General features: G+C 36.8%; 1 protein-coding gene across 2 annotated transcripts; it reads right to left on the minus strand.

The window, feature by feature from the left end:
- Positions 1–463: 463 nt before the first annotated feature.
- On the minus strand, positions 464–14509 carry ywhaba (tyrosine 3-monooxygenase/tryptophan 5-monooxygenase activation protein, beta polypeptide a). Of its 2 annotated transcripts, XM_060868427.1 has the most exons (7): positions 14348–14467; positions 10757–10859; positions 9213–9513; positions 4544–4667; positions 2891–3054; positions 2667–2762; positions 464–2239 (listed from the first exon to the last, which is right to left on the minus strand). In XM_060868427.1, the coding sequence occupies exons 3-7, from the start codon at positions 9504–9506 to the stop codon at positions 2183–2185; spliced, it is 735 nt and encodes a 244-aa protein (XP_060724410.1). In that variant the 5' UTR covers positions 9507–9513; positions 10757–10859; positions 14348–14467; the 3' UTR covers positions 464–2182. The 2 variants fall into 2 exon arrangements, with proteins under 2 accessions (XP_060724410.1, XP_060724409.1); XM_060868426.1 differs by lacking the exon at positions 10757–10859 and having other exon boundaries at positions 14348–14509.
- Between the last annotated feature and the right edge of the window lie 204 nt (positions 14510–14713).

Here is a 14713-nt window from a genome sequence, read left to right on the forward strand (position 1 = left end):
CCCCCTCACTTTTTTAGGCATGCTTTCTAGTTTGTTGGCAATAGCTTACAGTAACTTCTTGCTGGTTTTCAATAGCAACCCTAATAGTACTGGCAAGTTGAAAAATTTAAGTGCATAGTCAAAAAAATACAGCTTTGTTTATAATTAGAAAATTAAATGACAGTTATTTTGTAAACCAAAAATACATTTTGAAACATTTTGCAGTATATTGGCAACGTGTCCTTCAGATTTATTTGTAATGTGCATGGTTGTATGAAACGTGTGCTGGTTTAAGACTTTGAAACAAGATTCACGGAGCTCAACTTGAATAACAGACAGGGAGCAAATCTAGACTAGGTGTTTTAATGCATACATAACTAAAACCTAGACCAGCGCATAAGTCATTTTACTGAATGCAAGTACATAATACTGCCACTTAAACAATATTTAGTATACAAGTCAAAACTCAAGCAAAACACGTAAATTTGGAACCGATAAAACTTTTATTTCACTTTAAATTGTTGTTTACACTTTTCCTGATTATAACATGTAAGGTGAAACTAGAACTGTTTAAAAGACATACACAAATCTAGTATTACGTCAATAACCAGGGTTGTACTGGGATTTTTTTTTTCTTTTTTCTTTTTAATTTGGGACTTTTAAGCTAGTCTAAATTTTTCACAACCACGTGCGCGCTAAAGCGATAAAACCATCACAGAAGCTAACTGGAGGCAGAATACTGGTCAGTAAAAACAAAAGCGATTGGAGATACCAGATATACAGACAGGCTCGGCTCCACATTCACTACTGTACGTTTTTTTTTTTCTCAAGCATAGAATAAATGCTGTTTGTTCAGCTATGGGGAGACATGTTTTACTTCAGTGCATGAACATTGTGTTCCACACCCAAGTAAAATGTTAATGACGTGACAAGGTATTGTGACACTGAATGAGAAGACCTGGCCTAATCCCTTCAAAATCCATTGAGATTAATAATCATCTAAAACAGCTGAACTGTAATTTTTAAACTTGCAGAACTGCACCAGAAAATTCTGCCAAATGCAAACTATCTAACAGCTGAAAGCACAGTGGGTTTGTTCTCATGGTTTCCATAGAAACTAATTTATTCCAAGGCTGAGTGTATTCAGCGGCCAAGAAAAAGATGGAACAAATGCTCCACAAATAATGAGAATATCGTAAATTTCAGTCAAATCAGAACTAGAATGGATTCATAATGGCCAGAAGTGGATTCATCACAGAGGAAAACAAAAAGTGATGAACTGTTTTTGCAGATAGGATGAAATAACAGGAAAAAACAATTATTTAGAAGCTTTAACTGCTGAAAATGTTTTAAAGTGGGGTTACATTTCAGTTCACGACATCTTTTTTCACCTTATGTAACTATATGTATTCAGCAATGCTATTTGTCAATGCTATTAAGAGGGACAAAATAAATTTTACTGTGTTTAACAGCACCATCTAACTGCCAATTGACAGTTCATCAGGACAAACACTCCAGTTTTATGAAAAAGTCTTATTACCTGCTGATGGAATGTTTAAGCTCATGGTTAAATTTGAGAACAACTGGAATGACAACCTCAGGTCCCTTTTATTTTCATTCTTAGACTCATGCAAAGTAAAAATTGCGAACATTGCATGACAACAGTAATGCATGTTAGTCAGTGTCACAATACAGTCTGTTTACTTCCTTTCTGTATGAGTTGCGACAGAATTGTACTGCTCATACCAATAAAACTTTATTTCCAATTTAACCAGGAAGTAGGGAGGGGGCAATTAAGCATCACAGTGATTATTAAATTAAATGGACAGTTTAATAACCTTTTTGATAAAAACCACTGAGAAGACAGGAGAGAGGAATAAAGGATACTATAATGCATTACCTGATAGTGAACAATTACCTTTAAAAAACAAACAAAAAAAACATTAGGCCACAATACCCCCTTATTCAACACCCCCTCCCCTCCTACAAGACATCCAAACACGTGTTCATCTCAGCCGTCAAAGAACCGAACATTACCCTGTGCCTTGATCTCAGAGGGGCAGAGACTTGTATGTCAGATACAATTCATGCTGCTCATCATACAGAAAGGCAAGTTAGGGTGAAGTGGATGGAGTAGGGAACTATGGGCTGTATGTGTAAGATCAAGAGTGTGGGTGGATTTAAACAGTGAAGTGCAATGCCTTTAATTCTCGCCCTCTCCAGCATCTCCCTCGTCACCCTGGTTTTCTGATGTCCACAGCTGAGGGAAAAGAAAGAAATAAATGTGTTGGGTAAAGTTTTATTCATCATTGTATATAGAGTACATATGTACTGGATATAGTAAAGGATGCTTGCTAGTCGGAAATTCCACAAATTTCTAAAAATCAGTTTCCAAATCTATTTTCATTATACTGTAAACTATTTTTTTCCACGTGTCTCTCTTTCTTAAGCAAATTAAGGATTATTTTGTGGATGTTCAAATGAACTAACAGACAAAAATATTAATTCACATAGGACATGCTGTTAGAGGAAAGGAATTGAGGAACATGAGGAAATTCAACATGTTCCGAATAATGTAAATGTACAATGGTCTCTAAAAATAGGTTCATAAAAGCATGGTATAAAAGAGTGTGTGAGTGACATGTGGGAGGTTGTTAAGGGGAGCAGTAGAGAACGTTTTTTCTTACAGTAAGGTTGTCCCTTAGTAGCTGCATGATCAGGGTGCTGTCTTTGTAAGAGTCCTCGTTCAAAGTGTCGAGCTCAGCGATTGCTTCATCAAAAGCCTATAAACAAAAACCAATGCAAGGAATGGGTTTAGTCAAGAAAACACTCATGAAACTCCACAGTCTCACCATTATCTTTTATATTTCATTTTAAGAAATGGTTTACTTTAATTTTCCCCCCAACTTACTGTCTTTGCCAAACTGCAAGCCTGCTCTGGGGTGTTTAGGATTTCGTAGTAAAACACAGAAAAGTTGAGAGCAAGCCCCAGCCTTATGGGGTGTGTAGGTTGCATCTCTTTCTTGCTGATGTCAAATGCATCCTGGTAGGCCTTTTGAGAGCTCTCGACCGTTGCTGTGCAATGTAATAAACAATTATGCAACAATGAAAATTCATGTAAAAAATTTAATTTTTTCAGAAAAAAATGAACATTTAATTTGAAGTTATAGTAGGAATATTGTAACCAGACCAAATTTTGTCTACATCTCATTTTCCAGTGTCTAATGTAAATTATTACCATGCCAATAATTTAGACTAATAGTTACGCAAATAAAGAAAACAAATAAATACTGCTTATACATTGCTTAATCGTGTAATATTGTGCCACCAAAACAGCTTGCTGAGGCATGGACTCCAAAAACCTCCGAAGGTGTGCTGTCGCATTGGCCACCAAGATATAGCAGAAATTCCTGCAAGTTGCGATGTAGAGCCTTGGATGTTTGATTGGATTGAGATTTGGGGAATGTAGAGGCCAAGTAAACACCTCAAAGTCATGTTCCTCAAACCATTCCTGAACAATTTTTGTGCGTTTTACTGCATCTGCCATTAGGAAATACATTTGTTGGAAACCAAGTGCATCCCTCTTAAGGCAGTGCTTAGGTATGTCTGCCAATTAACGGTCTGTCTTCTTTGGACCACTTTTGGCTGGTACTATACACTGCATACCAGGACCACCTCATAAAACATGCTGTTTTGGAGATTCCCTGATAGTAATCTAGCGATTATAACCCAACCCCTGTTACTCAGAACGTTGTGCATGTTCGGTTTTCTGGCTCTAATACAGCCCTTAAGATAACTGACTGTTCACTAATATATCCCACCCTGTGACAGGTACCCGTAAAGAGAAATATCATTTCTTTCACGTCAGTGGTTTCAATGTTACGACTGATCGATACAGATCAATGGATAACATCTTTCTTGCAGGTTGTTAATCAGGTTACTTTAGTCAAGTGTTTCTGGATACTATGGCCTATATTTTACATACTACAGACAAGGTCCCTTTCCCAAGGATAGCGATCATGTTTTCTATATGCACAATGATCAACCATAACACTGAAACTATTTTAAGTTGAACAGTTGAAAAGAACATCAATGACTATCTTGCTACATTGGGACATCTCCAAAAAAAGTTGGTCTTTTGTGCTGTTCCTGGTATGCAGTGTTTAGTTCCTACCAAAAGTGCTCCAAGGAAGTGCAAATAGTGAAAAAAGGTCTTGTGGCGTCGATGCCTCCAAGGATCTGAAGTGCTGGCACAAGGGGACCTACACAATATCAGGCAGGTGGTTTTAAGTTTACAGCCGATCAGTATATAATTATGAGCAGTAGTCTCATATCGAATCATGTCAACATACCTGGTCATTAGAATACAGCTGCTAACATTATAGCAAATTACCTTTGGGGTGCTGGTAGAAAATTTAAGTATTCGACTAAACAGTTCATTCTCAAAGCATTTGCTACACCTACAAAATGACTGAATAGGATGTCTGTATTTTACTTCTATATTTGACAAACATTCTACTTTCTTCTGCATTACCATTACAGACCAATAGGGAAACCAGCTCACTTTTTTTTGCCTCGCCAGATGCCACCTCAGATAAGTATCTGTAGTAGTCTCCCTTCATTTTCAGGTAGAAGACTTTGCTCTCTGCCTGGCTAGCATTGGGTATGAGGTACTTCTCAAGAAGGCCCTGGGTGAACAAAGAAAAGAAACTTGGTGTCATAACAATGGCTGATAATGATGTTGAAATCAGAGACAATTCTTTTTATTATCATCCTTCACAAACAACCAATCCTGGCCCTTATTAAAACAGCAATTTAACATGATTTCTAAACACATGGACAAAGATTAAATCGGCAAGACACGGCTGATACATGTGAAAATAAAAACTTCATATTGACGATTATATAAATGTGTACACATCATTCTGCTATAAATAATATTCTGCTGTCGGCTTTAATAGACTGCACACTGCTGGATCTTTTTTATGGGGGCACCTGCCTATTAAGGTTCTTTGACACAAACACACAGACTCCTCAGAAAAGGAAATTCAGTGATTAAATGTTAATCAGATTAAAGGTCTCTCTTTATATGAAAATGTGAAAAATATTTGCTTTGATTATCTAGATACAAACACAACCCTGCTTGAGAAGCTAGCAACTAGTCATGCAAAACCTGTTTTAAAAACTATAATTTTCTTACACTGAACACACAATATGCTCAATATGAAATCTATAGAAAAAATTGAATTATAACGCTTAGCATGATTGCATACAGTGAGGAGAAGACAATATTCAGACACTTGGAATAGAATAGTCCACTTCAAATGTATGCTTGAATTTGTACTTTTATATATACACACACACAAGAACAAAAAGTATGTACTCAACCCATGTAAAGCAACTCCGTTTCTCCTTATTGTGTCAGTGTTCTGACTGGTAGTAGCTTCTAATTCTACAAAAGAAAGCGACAACTATGCTGCATTGGTATTTACACTTGTATTCAGCATGTTACATGCACAACATGCAGCAAAGCTGATTTCTTTAGGTGCTGTGGGGTGTATACAGACTAACTTGAGCTAGAGTTAGAAACAAATTTTCATGCATATACTCAGCAGATATAAATAGAACATGTGGTGTGTAGTTGAGGAATACAGGCACACAGCAACTTTACAGCAATTGTCCATAATAAAACATTTGTGTAGGAATACAGTTTTAATAGAGTCCCAAGTAAAATTGAGAATCCTCCAGAGAAGAAAGGTCCCGTAAAATGGGCTTTTATCGTAATTGAGGCTCTCGTATTCTGCAAAAGTTATGTTCAGTGCCACATCTCCTCAGACCCTCATCAATACATCAAGAAATAGGCCCCAGGTATAAGATGTTTAAAATATGAACAGGACAAATGAAGTTTATTTTCCAGCAATAAATGTATTTTGCATCTGATTCCTGTATATTTAGCACCAGGGAGTTTTTTCCCCTATTCTAAAACTATTCTAAATCTTTTCATATGGGTAGGATTTGTAAAATAGTGTGAGAAACCGATAAAAATATTCAAAAAATCGTTATTTGTTGTTCCTCACACCATTTTTGTAGTGGCAGGTTATACCAGCCTCTACCACAAGCAGCCACCATATTTCAGACCTGTGGGAAACACTGTTCACAGTCTTTTTTATAATAAACCAGTCAAGTTATTTTGGCTGCACATTTGGAGTCTAGCTTAAATGTCCATCGCCCCTGATTGGATGTTTTGTAAGATGCAATTAAATTCTTCTTTAATGTGTTCAGGTACCTTACTCTTTTCTCAAAAGTATGATGTCCCAGTATCTTTTCCAGTACCTTTTGCAGAGACGCATCATCATATAATGGTGCTCACACGTTCACTGTGACTATGGTATTCCTTGTATTCGCAACCCTTCTTTCTCCAAAGATGAGAAGCTGAATTAATCTTTTCTGCAAGGAGTTCTTATCTGCCCAAATGTTTATTTGCATATTTCACACATCTCTCCACTTATTTTTAGCAGGGGAGTTTTACATGCAGTGTGAGGAATGTAGATGATATCCACCTGTATACAATCAAACCAATGGGACAAAAGAGGTCTCTGCAGCTTTTTCCACTGAGTGGTGTTGTCCTTGTGAAATAGGGGAAGCTTCATCACCATGACACCTGTTATAATGTGTCCTACATTTTGCAGGACTTACACTGCTCAGCCATGACATTAAAACCACTGACCGATGATGTGAAAAATGCTGAGTATCCTGTTACAATGGCACCCAAGGTGTGGGATATACAAGGCTGCAAGTGAATACCATGTTATCTGTGATTTGTTGAAAGCAAGAAAAAACGGGCAAGCATATGGTTCTGAGACCAAATATTGATGGCCAGATGACTGTAGAGGTTAGTACCTACCAAAAGTGGTCCAACGACAACCGGGGCACCAGCAATGGGGCCATGGGTGACAAAGACTCACCAATGCCTGTGGGGTGGGGGGTGAAGACTAGCTTGCCTGATCCCATCTCACAGAAATGTTACTGTAGCACCAATTGCTGAAAATGGTAATGAAGAAACAGCACTCTGAGCACTGTTCACCACTGAAAGTTCCCATGATGCCCAAATCAGCACGAGCATTAATACTGGAGCAATGGAAGGTAGCATCCTGGTCTGATGAATCGCATTTTTGTTTACATCCCATGGCCAGCCATGTACATAGTGGGCCTGAAGAAGGGATGGCACCAGGATGCACAATGGGAATAAGGCAAGCTGACCAAGGGAGTGTGATGCCCTGGGCATTGGCAAACCTTGGGTATTGGCATTCATGTGAATGATACTTTGACATTTACCACCTACCTAGACACTGATGCAGACACCTTCATGGCAATGGTATTTTCTACTGGAGGTGGCCTCTTTTGGCAGAATAACACGCCCTGTGGCAATACAGAACTTAATGGTTTGAGCAAAATGATTCCCCAGATCTCAATCCAAATCAGGGATCTGCTGCTAATGTCATAGTGCCAGATATCACAGCAGAGGTTCAGAGGTCTTATGGAGTCCATGCATCAACAGGTTTGTTTTGGCAGCAAAAGAGGGACCTAAACAATATTAGGCAGGTGGTTTTCATATATAGGTTATATCTATCTATCTATCTATCTATATAAAATAAAAGAAAAATATGAAGGAGAATTATGTGTTTATAGTTTAATTATGTGCAATAGTTCTGAAATTATTTGGGAACATTTCATTCTTTATACTTACAAACAATTCACCTTCATATTTATTAGTACCAAGAGACAACCACGTGAAATGCTGACAATATCTGACAATATCTGGGTTATATTAAATTAATGTTTTCCATCTGTCACATTCAATTGAAGTTCAGGCCAATTAAAAAAAACTGAAGTCCTCGGAAAAAAGTGCACCCTCCTTCAATAGATTTTATTTATCACGGCTCCTCACCAAGATCTGTTTAAACAACCATAGTTGTCAAACAAAAATCCACATCATTTTGAATAACAAAATTCGATATGCATTTTTTCCCCCTACATTCAGAAATCAGTTGGGAAAATATAAGTACACCCCATTATTAATTTATATGTAATGTAGCTACAGTAGCTTAGGAAAGCTAAACTCGTAACAATTTCTTAGTCTTATTTTACATTTTTTTTTGTCCAGCTTTACAACACTGCGTCAATTCATTGATGATTGAGGGCATTCGATGTTTGAGCATCTGTTACTGCACAGCTCGCTTAAGATCCTACCACAGAATCTCCATGGGGTTAGGGTCGTGACTTTGACTTGGCCAAACAAACATCTTGATGTCGCCTTTGGCCATTGAGATGTTGAATTGCTGGTGTGCTTGGAAAATCTTGCCTTTACTTAAACTGCTAGTGTGATGGACTTTACTTTATACCAGAATATTCTTGAGACAAATTAGAGTTAATCATTGCCTCAACAAAAAGGCAGCACCCATCCTCCATGATGTTTGACAACTGGTATTTGTCTCTATATCTTTTTGTTGTCAAACATGGTGCTGTGCATGATGAATAAACTTCACCTTGGTCTTGTCAGGCCAAAGGATACTCTTACAGAACTAGTTTGTTCAGATGCAATTTTGAATGCAATATTCTTTTTGGAAAGAAGTCTTTTTATCTTTACATATCTGAACATAAAACATTAATTTGCTTGGATATCCACTCCTTGAGGGCTCCACACTGGCCATGGCCAATGTCCTTTCTTCTTGGCATTATGCACACACACCCAACCAAAGTGCCAAAAGCTCTGCTTTTATCCAGGTAGAAACACTCGAACCTTAACTAATCTTGTGCATTTCATTGATAATACCTGGCTACTAATTATTCTCAATGACTGGAAGTAAGACGGTTCTAATAAATTTTCACTTCCTGATTTTTGAATAACGGATTTTTCTTTTGCAGAAAAATGACAATATACTGAAATCGATTGGGTTACTCCCACCCCAAGGTAATTTCACTTATATAATGTCTTTAGGTTGTGCTAAATAAAAACTGAAGTAGAGTGTACTTTCTACCCCATGCTATGACTGTATTTCACGTCACTGCATGTTGTAAAGTAAGCTATCTATAACAAGTCATTACAAATCCTGCTAAACAGGTGACTAAGAGTAATGGAAGACCATTATTTATTGTGATATAAATAATATTGGCATATTCCTGGTCTAAAAAACACGCGTAACCATGCGTAACTCTTATTTAGCATTCCTCACCAGCACATCATTGCAGATTTCCTCCAGCTCAGACTCAATTTTCTCACGGTATTCACGCGCCATCTGCTGCTTCTTCTCATTGCCCTCTGTCTTCTGCTCGATGCTGGAGATGACACGCCAGGAGGAGCGACGAGCACCCACCACGTTCTTGTAGGCCACAGACAGCAGATTGCGCTCCTCATTGGACAACTCAACTCCACCTTCGGTGACAGCCTTCATAGAGGATGCCATGTCATCATAGCGTTCAGCCTGTTCGGCCAGCTTAGCCTTCTGCACAAGGTCACTCTTATCCATGTCGATACTGTTAAGAAGAGACCAACTTTATTATATTAATTCACAGAAGATAAAGAATATGACCAGACTTTCTCGAAGTTACAAACTTATTTTTATAAAACTTAGTTATTTAATGCTACAATACTTAAGTAAAATAAATAAATAAAATAATAAAAGGTAATTTTCCAGATTAAGGCTTTTTTATTATTGGTCACCTGAAAACCAAAAGATAATCGTATTACAAAAGTCTTAACTTATAGTGAGACAACTCTGATATGATCAAATCAATTCCTCATGCACGCTTTTGATTTTGTTGTACCATATGTTACTAGAGAGTAAGCAGTGACTGAATGGTCATGTCCCCCCAGCAAAGAAAGAAACTCGGAGTTGGTTGGTTCCTGAAATGTGTGCGAGATGGAAAAGCATGGATGCAGATGGAAGGGGCGCAGGGTTTTTTTTTTAAACAATGACAGTGCACACACAGGCTTAATAGATTACTGAAATGTTAAGTGAGCTTATAGTGGATTTGTATTTAGATATTTACAGTTTTATCAATGTAGACAACAGTACATGTTCATTGTTGCAAGTCTGTAATTTTGAACAAGAGCTACAACAAAAATTAGTAAGATTTGCAGTCTGAAACTACTGCATAAAACAGTGGAACAATTTCAATTTGCACTGATCAGTGACCATAGACATTGTAGCACATGACTTCACACATGCACCTGAAGCACAGCAGGTCTACAGAATATATAGTGGAGAAACAGTGTTGGACAGAAGAAACAAGTTAGCTCTGAACTGCAGATATATTACTAAGCAAAAGTATTATGTGAAATGAATTAATGGAGCAAATAAGTTATAGATGCATGCATCGTCTCATTCAAAAAAAGCTTCTGCTTTCTGCTTGGGAAATGGCTCCAATCAATTTTCACTCTCTTTTCAGATTCAAAATAGCTTGCATTTCTCCTGTAGGCAGATCTCAGGTTTTCATGCTGGTTTATCCTTTTTGACAACAAGTGCAGCCTACACAGAGCTGGGATTAAACAAACGGTGTTCTAAGTTGTTTAACACATATAGATGTAAATATAAGAAATATAAATATGATCTAAAATTTTAAGCCTTGCCATTCCAATACTTTCAGGGGAGACTGTACAATGGGGTTGCCTACTGAATATCTTAATATAGTTATATATAACTATATACTTATCTTGTAAATTGACAAGTAAACAAGAATGCTAGCTGTCACAATGGACAAAAAAGCTTTCATTTACCTCTGCTTAAAGAAATTAGGATCTTGAATCAAGAAACCAGTGAGGGAATTACTAATGTGAGATGACGGATGGAGAGCAAGGGTTCCACGGTATCAGTGTCAAACTTTAAAACAAAATGAACAGAGATGATCAACTATTACAAACACATGAGATTATATCATTGTTTAGACAATGTTCATGAAAATTATTGTAATAGGTCTTCATAAATAAAAACTTATTTCATGCCTACGTTTTTTTAAACAATTATATGATTCCTAAATATTTCAAGTTTGATATAAAGTCATTATTTCATTAGATAACCAAATAAAAAGCCAACAGTGAAATACAGACTGCTTCATATTGACTTAAATCACATTTGATGGATGGGAAGTATGGGGACACTTTACAGTTTCCACTTCGGGCACATCATGCATAACTTCTGTTTTGATTTGAGGAATTACATCAATTTGTAACCATTCATTTGTGTACAGCATAAGGGAAAAAAGTGGAACTTATACCCAGAACCATGCTTATTAACCGCCAATGTGGACACTGTCAGAAAATGGCTTTACAGAAAATAGGTTTCGATCCCTTCTGAAAAAGACAGACATGACCATGTGGAAACAAAACAAAACAAAACAAAAAACTTTCTTGAGATGACGTGAATAAACTTGGTGAGGAACTTGTGTCCTCTTCTGGGGACATCTTTACTACACTATATGGAAAAACAATGTTTTACCACACTACATTCAGTTAACATTGAAGGTGCTGTGAAGTCAATTGCTCACATAAAAATTTTCACCTTCACACAAATGACAGGTAAAATAAATTCAACATTTGTGTTTGGGTAAAGAGACATGCAGGGGACAGGCAGTTTGATCCGTTGTTTAATACAAATTATCTTAAGCAAGACTTTTGTCATAAGAATTTACTTGAGTGCTATAAAAAAATTGAAACATCATTTAAATCAATCCAACTACTTGATAGATGAAGCATTTATCAGAATAATTTTTAACACAGCCCATGTCTACAGAGTACTGATACTATACAGAAAAGCAATGGTGGTAAACATCATCCTACCAATGTGTTATACATGGACTCAATAAAAACTACACTACATCTGAAGCATTTTACTAAAAATACTAATACCTAAACTAAAATATATGTAGTTATTTGATCATCATCTTAATCTAGGGTTAAATCAATTCATCAATCAATAAATGAAGTAGCGTTTATTTCTATCAGGATGCAACATTACAGGATTCCATTCTCAGATGTTATTACATACCCAAAAAAAAAAAAACAGTATCTTGACATTTTTAATGTGGCAACATACAAAAAATAAAAAAATAATGTTAAGTAAAACTCCTCCTTCCCTTTTTAGATTATCAGGTGTAGATAATGACCATAGTTCAGGCATTCAACTACTCATGATGAACTACTCATCATTAACACTTAGTGCTACACTATATATTATATATATAATTACTAATTATAACAAATCACTTTAGTTGATCACCATAGATAATCACCTGTAGCAAATATAGTCCCATGCAACTTGAATCAACTTGAATTATAATATATTATCTCTCTCTCTATATATATATAATATAGTGGGTAGGCTATTTTGTGAAATAGCCCAATTTGTTAATGTGTCCCGGTTGCCCAGCAATGGAATGGAGTCCTATACAGGATATATTCCCACCTCACACCAAGTGTTCCCAGGACAGAATAAAGCAGTTATTGAAACTGAATTCTGAATACTGAAAACTGAAAAAGCTGTGGAATAGCTTGCCACCACCAGTCAGAACTGCTTCTATGTTTGCTGAATTTAAAGCCATGTTAAAAACACACCTCTTTTCCTGTGTTTTTAATTGTTGGTAATTTGTACGTGTTCTTTTATATTTATGTTCTTTTTTCCCCTTTATGTACTTATTTTAAATGTGCTTTATAAATAAAATTTAATTGAATTCATTTCTTTCTCTTGCATTTGGTAATAAAGTGACCATTAAGGCTAATTATGAACACTCATTACAGCTGTTAAATGGATCCAATCTTATGAATGCCATGTCACTAGAAGTACTACAATGCAACACTGTACTATATAGATGTACATTTGTATAAATGTACATTATTGTATACTGTACATTTGCCATTTATTTGTAAAAGTACGAGCAATTACGCTTAGGAAAAATGCATCTTTGACATTTTTATAAACTGGATCATGTCAAAAGGGGTTTAGAAAAAAAGACTGAAATACTTGGGTTCACAAAACAATTACCTAAAAAGTTGCCCACTGTGACAAAACATTGTAAACTGACAACACTGAACGTTTTAAAATTGGATATTAGATACCACTGTGTGGTAGTAATAATGTGACTATCTTCTAACCCACCCTTACCTGGGGTATTTTAAACATTGACAAAACGTAAAGCTACAAATGCAAATACATTCTCTCAGTATATCGAACATAGCGCTCTGTAGCAGCACTGAGGACAGGTTGTGATCGGCCAGTGATGTAATCGTTCCTAGGCATTTGGGTATTAGCTAAGGTGTTTGCATATCCCTGACAACGCCCAGGGCGGCGGCTACTCGTACAAATCAGCTCAAATTCTTGCCATCAACGTTGAAATGAATAGGTAACAATGTAAAAAGTAACAAAATACTAAATCCGGAAACTGCTATTAGCACAGATGTGCTGGTGTTAGCTGCTATGACAGAACGAAAACGAAATGAAAATCGTACTTAAACGTGTCAATTGAAAAATAATCACATTAAAACGCAGGTAGATAAACGCGATAATGTTAGTTTTATAGCAGCCACAGCGGCCCAAATAAATGTCGAATTACCGGCCTAATTATTCTGTAAACCTATATATATGGATTACAAAATGGATTTTGGATATTTTGTGTAAAACCGTTATGGTTTAAATCCGCTGTTTTCAATTCAATCTGGTTTGTAATGCAGTTGGATTGTTGGCTACCGTATTGAAACCACCAGCTAGTTAACACCGCAGTGCAGCTCGTTCAACTCCTCTGCTATTTGTTAGCATGCAGGCTAACAAAATAGCCTCCCGTAAAAATCGGCCAACTAGCTACGCCCTCTCTCGCCTTCCCATGCGAAATTTGCTAAAACAAAAGATTAAAACACACATCCACTAAAAGTCTTATATTTGTAAAACATTTAAAAAGGCACCAATGGCAGTAGTTAAATATGTTTTTGTCAATATACGATAAAGGGCCCTGAACATTGCCCCGCAGTAAATTTCTGTCGATAACGAAGGCCATTAGCTAGCTAGCCTACTAGCATTTACGACGACCAGGGAATAAATCTTTCCATCCTGTTGCTAATATTTGTTTACTGTTGCGACGTACTGTAAGTAAAAACAGAAGGTGTATCGCTCGAACCGATAATGATATTTGACATTTCAGCGACAACAAATACTCGCCATTCATCACACGCTTCGGCCTAAAAGGAGTCCTTGTACCCAGCCCCAAACCTCCTTCCGCCATTGACAACATACAGAGGCAGATATGAAACTGTGTACCTCTCGATATATTGGCAAAGTATACAATCTGATAACAAGTCGAATTAATGTGCAATGAAACTTACATTTAAATATATTTCGATTCCTACTTTAAGTCTCTAAATGATTGGAGTATCAATCCGTCCTCCGTTTCGCTGCTCAGGGAATTCAGGGCAGTACCACTTCCGCCTGCGTTAACACTTCCGCCTCCTCTAAGCTCCACCCCGGCCAGTATCCATAGTAACCACAATCCGGGGTTTCCTAGGCATTCTACAGGGCCATTGACGTCACGATGTCTATGGCAACCATCATAATATGACGTAATTAATCACTATAGTAACTGTTGCCAGGAGGTGGTTGACAGTTTGGCAAATGCAAAATGGCACACAAAATGATAGGCTTTAGAGCTTGGGCTTGGGCTAAATAATCAAGCACCATATACATACATAAAT

This window comes from Tachysurus vachellii, chromosome 4 (genome assembly GCF_030014155.1).
Source record: "Tachysurus vachellii isolate PV-2020 chromosome 4, HZAU_Pvac_v1, whole genome shotgun sequence".
Taxonomy (NCBI): Eukaryota; Metazoa; Chordata; class Actinopteri; order Siluriformes; family Bagridae; genus Tachysurus; species Tachysurus vachellii.